This window comes from Nestor notabilis, unplaced genomic scaffold, assembly GCF_000696875.1.
Source record: "Nestor notabilis isolate BGI_N333 unplaced genomic scaffold, ASM69687v1 scaffold18382, whole genome shotgun sequence".
Taxonomy (NCBI): domain Eukaryota; kingdom Metazoa; phylum Chordata; class Aves; order Psittaciformes; family Psittacidae; genus Nestor; species Nestor notabilis.
Window position 1 is genome coordinate 14,761 of NW_009917259.1, and position 7,911 is coordinate 22,671.

The 7,911-nt window shown below is 45.7% G+C and overlaps 1 protein-coding gene across 1 annotated transcript; it reads right to left on the bottom strand.

Moving 5' to 3' along the window:
* Window positions 1-844: 844 nt before the first annotated feature.
* Window positions 845-7,760, bottom strand: CXCL14 (chemokine (C-X-C motif) ligand 14). Its single transcript, XM_010009141.1, has 4 exons — window positions 7,671-7,760; window positions 6,722-6,827; window positions 3,037-3,147; window positions 845-1,272 (listed from the first exon to the last, which is right to left on the bottom strand). Exons 1-4 carry the CDS (start codon window positions 7,732-7,734, stop codon window positions 1,257-1,259), a joined length of 297 nt encoding a protein of 98 aa, XP_010007443.1. The 5' UTR covers window positions 7,735-7,760; the 3' UTR covers window positions 845-1,256.
* Window positions 7,761-7,911: the final 151 nt, after the last annotated feature.

The window sequence follows — 7,911 nt, forward strand, 5'->3', positions numbered from 1 at the left end:
ATATCTCTGAATCAGCTTCTCTGATTCAGTGTTTTTCCCCAAACCAGTCCATCTAATCAAAAGTGACTAGAAGTGGCTGAGGCTCCCTGATGGCTTCAGGAAATTCCAGAGAAACTATTAGCTGGTTTTAAATATATTTTTTATTTCTTTTTTTCATTTGTCTTAGAAAGAAATATGAAATCTGCATGCAACCTTCTAAATATTTCAACCATTTAAATAGCATATGATAATTTAGCAGTACAGTACATTATACAGCGAGATAATATAGGGAGACTTCCTAGAGTATATTTACAAATGGAAAGGTAGTTTTGTTATTTTAGAAAGAGGAATGCACTGCTTAACGTTGAAGTATTACATTCAAAATAATGAATATGTTGTGACTAAAACATAGATAGGTATTTATATGTTTGCCCTATCATTTTTTCATAAAAAGGTACCTTTTTAAAGGCTTTTTTCATTGCTACAAATCTAGGAAATCATACACAATAGTCTTGAAGCTTAAAATGTCTCAGTACTGAAGCCACAAACTTTCTGTAAGAGCTTCAGGTGGAAAAAACCCCAAAACAAATAAACATTTTCTTAGTAACAAGAATGACCTAGAAATGCTTTCTAATGCATGGAAGGTTAGATGGGAGACCTGGTATTCTTCACCTTGCAGCAAGACCTCAAGTCTGTCGAAGAGGTGCACAAGTGATGTTCACGCTCGTTGATGATGGGCTGAGGGACCTCACTTCTGCTGTTACAGCCATGACATTCCAGTGGCATCTTCCCCAGCAAACTCATCTTTGGTCCCTGCTTTGCCTGACTAAATTGGAGGCTGCAAACATGACAAAGAACCACAGCACCGAAGCTTTCCCACTGCGAAAGGGTGAGGGACATGGCTGTGTAACACCTTTACAAATGTTACTGTTTGTCTAATGAGCTTATAAAGCTCGATTGCAATCATAGTGAAGTATGAATGAATCACAATAAAAAAACCAACAACCCCAAACCCAGCCTCTTTAAAATGAAAAGCATGAGCTTCCCCAATCATGGTACAGAGCAGACGGATATGAAATCTGAAGTGCAACAGATGCGTGTGAAATCTGGAAGCCTTTTGCACGTGGCTATAAAATGTAAAAACTGACCCTTGGTAAAAAGTGCTTTATAATAATATAGAATTTGTGTCTTATGTCTGTGAGAGAGAAATAATCTTCTGCAGAGCCCAGTCCTATGCCAGCCAAGGGAGTCTGCTCCGTTCCTCGCGCTGCTTCCTCTTATTCTTCATAAACCCTAAGCAGAAGGAAAGCCAAGTGCAAGATGTTTAAAAATAGGAATGAAACAACTCCCTCCCAAGTAATAATAATAATGAATTCACAAACAGCAAAACCCCAGACTTTAAGCCTTTGCTTAAGTAGATTGGAAAGTAAGTTTTTGACTTCAGCAGCTACAGGATAGCTATCCATGAAGCATCTGGGAGGAGGATGCTGTAAATCCCTGTTTCCTGTAAAAATGTTGAAGTATATAATGACCTGTATGTAGATAATAAATTCACAATATCTGTTATGTTTGGAATAATATTAGACTCAATGCTGTTCTTCTAATTGATGTCCTGAGAAGAACATTTGACAGGCTCATCAGCTGAACTCCACTTGTGCAGGCTCTTTGGGTAAAAGCCTGGCATGGGAAAAAGTAGGGGCAATGCTGTTTTGTGGAAGTGATTAAAGTCTGTATGGCTGAGCCCTGGCTTTTTCTGGGGAACAGTGTGGTGGGTTTGGTACTGCTGGCAATGAGGGCATTGATAAATCAAGTCCTCATAATAAACAGTTTAAATCGGGCTCTCTATGTCTGAAATACTCACCTGATGCTGTTTCAGCGAGGCTTGGCTGCCCTGCTTGCCTGGGAAGCTTTGGGCTGGCCCTTATTTTGGGCTGTGGAAGAGAGTACGGGCAGTGCTGTTGCCTGCGGCACAGGGATGCCACACAGGACATCCCTCCCCTTGGTCTGCTCTGTTTTCTGAATGCACAATCCTGGGGCTGAGCATCTTGTGTCATCTTAGTGACAGCCTTGTAAGAAAAACAAACCACCACCACCAAGGGAAGAGTATAAATACGTGGTTGTGCAATAGCCAGCGCTGCTCCATGTGCTCTGTTTGGGAAGCAGCTGCAGGGAGCTGGCAGGGAATCAGGGAAGCTGGCTGGGGGCTCAGCACCCACTGTGGGATTATCTGAGCCACCTAGCACTGCATGGCTCTGCTGGTGTCACTGCACCATTGGACCTGCTGAGAGATGGGGCTTGCTGGCCCCATTTGAGCTCAATTTTGGGGAGCAAATTCCCCATCAGCTGAGGAGGATCAGGGTTTGGTGGGACTGTGCTGCTCCTTATGGCCATGGCTGGAAAGGTGGTAGGAGCTGTGCAGCTCCCTTTAGTTACAGATAGGGACATCAGCACTAGCTATCAACCATCAGGAATTCATGTTTCTTGTTCTTTCTGCTGTCTATGACTGATGACTTGCAGTAAGAACAAATCATTTTTGCAAGGGAAGGCAGCAGAGATTTTTATTAGCAAGTTACTGTTTTTCTGGGAATGATACACCAGGTAAAATTGGCAAATATCTGCATCATCAGGTATGGAAGGTTTTAGTGTGATTAAAGTGAGTGACAGGGAACTGTCTTCTCAGTGCTGCTGACTGCTTTCCTTGTGACCATGTGAAAGTACTTTAGCTTTTCATCTTGGCTTTTTACCACCAGAAAGGAGTTGAGTGTAAGTAAATAACTGAGAATGGTTGCTGATGAATAGTTTAACAGAAAATAATGACTTTTAAATAGCTGGAACAGCCTAATCCTAAAATAGAAGTGAGGCTGCATGTGGCAGGAAAGAAATAACATCAAGAATGTTAATTTCTAACTGTAATTTTGGTAATGAAATACATCCTCCGTGCTGGCTGGAGCATTTGCAGGGTGTGCATTTTCCTGGCCTCTTTCTATTTGAATGCTGCTGATTGCCCAAGTTGTTCCCAAGATTTTCCCCTCACCCATTCAGGAAATCTGTACATACCTGCCTTTCTCTTTCCATACTCTGTACCACTTGAGCAGTCTCACTGTGTTTTGGCGTTTGGGGTTTAAGCAGTGCTGCTGCTCGCCTCTTACCCGTGTCCACAGAGTCACGCTGCAATGCAAGACAGCACAGGTTACTGGAGTCATAGAATTAAGGAATGGTTTGGGTTGGGACCTTAAAGCTCATCCAGCTACAACCCCCTGACACAGGCAGGGACACCTTCCAGTAGAGCAGGTTGCTCCAAGCCCCTGTGTCCAACCTGGCCTTGAACACTGCCAGGGATGGGGCAGCCACAGCTTCTCTGGGCACCCTGTGCCAGTGCCCCAGCACCCTCACAGGGAAGAACATGGGAATGCTGTCCCTCTGCTCCCACTCCAGGTAAAGGCCCAAATCAGGCAGGGGGCTCCCACCCTGGTGGGCAGTGATTTACACGCTCTTTGGTTTATAGCAGATACTTCAGTTCATTGTAATAACACCAGAGCAGATACTCAGCTGCCATCAATCAGTGCAGTGCAATATTGTCCACCGTTATACTTAGTTGAACCACGTGAAGACTTACATGCTGGTTTTAATCAATGGGTTTGCTCTGCCTCTCAGATATTGTCTTTTGAACTTAATAGCTGAATTAATTAGGGCTCATTCAGACGATCATGTGGCCTTTGCATGAAGATAAGATTCCTTCATGCTCGCCGATACTGCATCCAAAAGAAAAGATCACGCCTACTTCATTGATTACTTAATTCTTTAAGTCCACAGCATTTTAAACACTTGCACATAGCAGAGTGCCTGTGTGCCCCAGACCAGCTTTTTTGTTGCCTGTATGAGCTCACTTCAAGGTCTCGCCACCATTTCAAGGTTATACAAGGTGTTCAGACAGTTCTTTCCATTCAGTTACCCTTCCTCCCTACTCCCCTTTCTGTTCCACCTCTGTCGGGTGTAAGCTAAAGTCATGAACAGATAAGGTGTAATTTTCAGGTTGGTTTAGGGGGAGGATGTGGCTTTATCCCCAGTGCGTAGGAAAGCAGTAGAAGAATTCCAAAGAGATTCTGTGGCTGCAGGTGTCGGAAAGGGAAGGATTACTGCTAAAATCTAAGGACTGTCTCTGTTCTAAGGGTGTTCTCAGCCTCTGCAGATCAGTGCATATGTGAGAAGGTGATTTTTCCTGTAGCTTTTGGTGGGGGTGAAATCCATGGCATGACAGTTTTAAGGGACTTGAGGTCAGTGCAAAGTTACTCCATCCACCAGCCGTGTTCTGGGTTGCACTTGCCAGACCTTAGCTTGGGGTTTCTCTTCTGACAGACCACAGAGGGTATTTCCAGAAAGTGACGGACAAGCTGATCACGGGAGGAGAGGAGCAGGAACACCTCTGAAATACAGCAGGCTCTACATTGGCACTAGAATTAGTTGAAGGAGAATTCTGGATTTACTGGAGCCTGCAGTCTGAGGAGGAGATGATGCACATCTTGCTTCTCAAGACAGCTGGGTCTTTTCTCAGGCTGAGATGCATTGCTTTGAAATCACATGTAGGTTTTCTGCTTTGATGCTGGTGGCTGGACAGCAGAGGAGGTGTTCCCAAGGCAGCCCCTTGGTCTTCTGTGGTTCCTGCACAGTCCTTGATGGTGTGGATGGATGGTTGCATTTTTGGGCACCTTGAGTTGGCCTGGCCCTGCTCCTGGGGATGCTGGTCCAGTGGATGTAGGGGAACATACCTAAGCATGTGTGGGAGCTGATGCTCTGAGTAAGGAGCTGCCTCAATGGGCTGCAAGAAGAGGTTGAGAGGGATGGAGAAGGGACTAAATCCTCCTGAGTATGTGCATGCCTTCAGAGCTGTGATGAACACCCCCGGGTCAGTCTGTGATCCCCAGCACGTCATGCCCCCATGTATCTCATCCATAGGCTTCCTAAATTGCACCCTCATATCTACTACTTTGCCAAACATGATATAAATTATGTTTCTGCTATGTGTGAAGATATGTGGGTTTCTGAGGAAGGCAGGAGGGGACCCAGCTTCAACAACTCGTTTTAGATGATCACTGCAGCAACAGAAACTCAGTTGCAGGAATTTAGCTCCTCTGAGCCTTGTCCAGAGACTCCTGGATCAATTTGTTCTTGGAATATTAATTTTGGTTCATTGTCAAAGCTGACTTCAGCCTGCATTAGGGGAGCTGCAAGAGCAGTGACAGCAGCGGGTTCACCCTCCCTGCCTTACGGGCAGCAGCAGTGATGGGACAGCTCTGTCCCTGCAGCAAAACCCCTCCAGGCTTGAATAGCATAACTATCCAGCTGGGAAAGCAACCACTCTGCTCGTCATTCCGGCTCTCCCGACTTCGTGCTTGGAAGTGAAATGTACATTTATGAGATTTACTTTATACCTCCCAGCCACCAGCTGCTTTCAGGCACATGCCTGGAGTGGGCTGTGAAGAGTTAGTGCTTCTCTACACCATCCTTCTGCTACTGAAAGGTCGAAGTAAAGTTGAGAGGAACTGATTTGGGCAGCAATGCTCTGCAAGTGTTTGGTCACCATCAGCTCATTTGGGCTTCAAAGAGGTGGCTCTGATGTTCCCTGAGCTGAGCATTGCTTGCTGCGATGCTGTTGTAAATCTGAAGGAAGCATAAGGAAGCTTGGCTCTCTGTTCCTCCTCCATACACCCTTCGCCAAGCCTGGTGAGGCATTTCTGCATCGGCAGGATCGGGGTCCTGTGGCCTCTTCTTGCCTGTGCCAGTTCAGTGGGTTGGATTTAGCCCTGAGGGCAACAGAGTGCTGTAGGTGGTACATGGCAGGACAGGACTTCGATCCTGCTGTTAAAGCACCTTTCTAAGATTAAGCAGATGGCGAACATTCAGTAGGGGAGGAAAAACACTGCACTAAGTCAGTCCTTGGTGCTCTGGGGCTGTGGCTGCTTTAGGGACCCTTTTTCCCCCTTTTAGATAGCAGAGGGGCTTGATGCAGTCTGCTCAGCTAATCTGCCCTTCTGGTCCTTGTCCAGCCCCGTATGCCTGTTGGATGGTGCTGCTTTGGGGTAATCTTAAGATACATCCAAAACTGGACAGAAAAACTCCCTGTATTTAAAATCTAAATACCCTTCTTTTGAACCAGCCATTGGCTGTCAGAGATCCCCGTGCCTGCCTCGGTTCAGTTGGTCACTACATCACTTCTTGGATCTCAAGGCAGCAACGGTCACAGCTTGCAGTGAGACGAGGAGAAAAGTGTTTTCTTACATGCTTGGTAATACCATCAAATGCAAGAGGGTGGCTCTGGTACAGCGCAGGCAAAATCTGCCTCTGCTTGGGATAACTTCTTCCTTGCTGAAACCACCATGGACCAAACTGCTTCTGCTCTTATTCTGCATGCCCAGAAAAACTTGAATAAATAGTTCTGGGGTTTACATCAGGCAGCGTGGAGTAGGATTTGTCCCTATCTTCAGCTGAACTAAGGATTATCCTTTTAGTGCCTCCTGTTCTAGAAATATTTCTTGGAGCAAAAAGAATATTGTCTGAAAAAATGGTTGCTGGGATTTTGGTCAGAATTGCATAATTCATTGCATCTGATTCAGCAAATGACTATTCCTAGAAATTAGCATGCCAGGGCATGAGGAAAACAAAGAACAAAGAAGGAACATGCAGTATAAGGTAAAGCAATTCAGCTGACAAGGAAAGAGAAAGCAGTAAATGAAGGAAAACTTACATAATCATCTCTTCCACGCAGAATGGGTACCTCGGTTTTATTTCCAGCTTCCTTACATTAGAGAATCTTATTTTAGGACCTTTTCTTGAACATTTGCACTTCACGCCTACAAGAGAAAGCATTTTCTCATGTGCCTGCAAAGCCTCCTGCATACCAAGAGTCCCTTCCCTGCCCTCATCCAAACTTCACTTTGGGCTTTCAAGCCTTGGTGGGAAAAGCTGGAGTTTGCAATGCTGTTCTGCTTAAAAAGTGTAATATTTTCTCTGCTCTATCCCAGGAAAGGTAGTGACTCCCTGGGAAATACCATTTATGTTCTGAGGCTTTGTAAATATGAGAGGTTTTAAAGTGCACCTGCTGTGATTAAATGTAATTGTATTTAACAAAATGAAATGAAAGAATCAGAACTTGCTTTAAACAGAGTGAAATGCACATCTGGGCTGCTTTCTCATTCACTCGCATCTCTCGTGGACTTTGTAGGACTTTCAGTCACCTCTCCTCGCACGGATGCTGCGGTGTATTCGCAGCCAGACAAAAGCTGAGCATTTTTAACCATCGTTTTTGTGCACAGCAGAAAATGCAGGCTGGCACTCGGTGCAATTTGTGCTACCACATCAAATCCAGCTCTGCTCTATTTACCCTGTGAAAGGCACTCTCTGTTCCGAAGGAAGTATTTGAGCTATATTCCTGAATAACAGGGAACGTGGCATGACCTCCCGCACTGGGAGCAAGGCTGTTTGCCTTGCGTTGAAGGCACAACTTTGTTGGGTATCTTTTACCTCTCCTTCCACCTTTAAAAACCTCGCAGCTATCCTACGCATAAATTCAATACCTCACTCCTTCCCGACCTGCAGGGCACAGCTAAACCCAACCCAGTGCTCTCGAGGTGCAAATACAAATTACTAGAAAAGAGATTCACAGGGGGGGGAAAAAAGAGAATAAACCAATTTACCTTCTGCGCTGGCCAAGCACATCACGATGAACAGCAGAAGCAGCGCTGCTGTCAGGAGCTTCATGGTGAGGCAGCAGGTACCTAAAGAGACGCCGCCTGTTCTCCTGCGTTTACTGGCTCCGCGTTCGTCCCCCCGATTCCCTCGTCCTTGGGGCTGGAATTCACCAGGGAGGGGACAACAGCGAGCGGCTCCCGGCGGTGCTGCTGCTGCCCTGGCGCTTTGCGCGCTGCCTGCGCTCTG

Bases quoted from the DNA above. Each gene is read 5' to 3' on its own strand.
- CXCL14 (XM_010009141.1), bottom strand. From the start codon at position 7,734: ATGAAGCTCCTGACAGCAGCGCTGCTTCTGCTGTTCATCGTGATGTGC. The intron at 6,828-7,670 runs GTAAATTGGTTT...TTTCTCTTGTAG, and splicing joins GTGCTTGGCCAGCGCAGAAG to GCGTGAAGTGCAAATGTTCA. The intron at 3,148-6,721 runs GTAAGTTTTCCT...CTTGCATTGCAG, and splicing joins TGCGTGGAAGAGATGATTAT to CGTGACTCTGTGGACACGGG.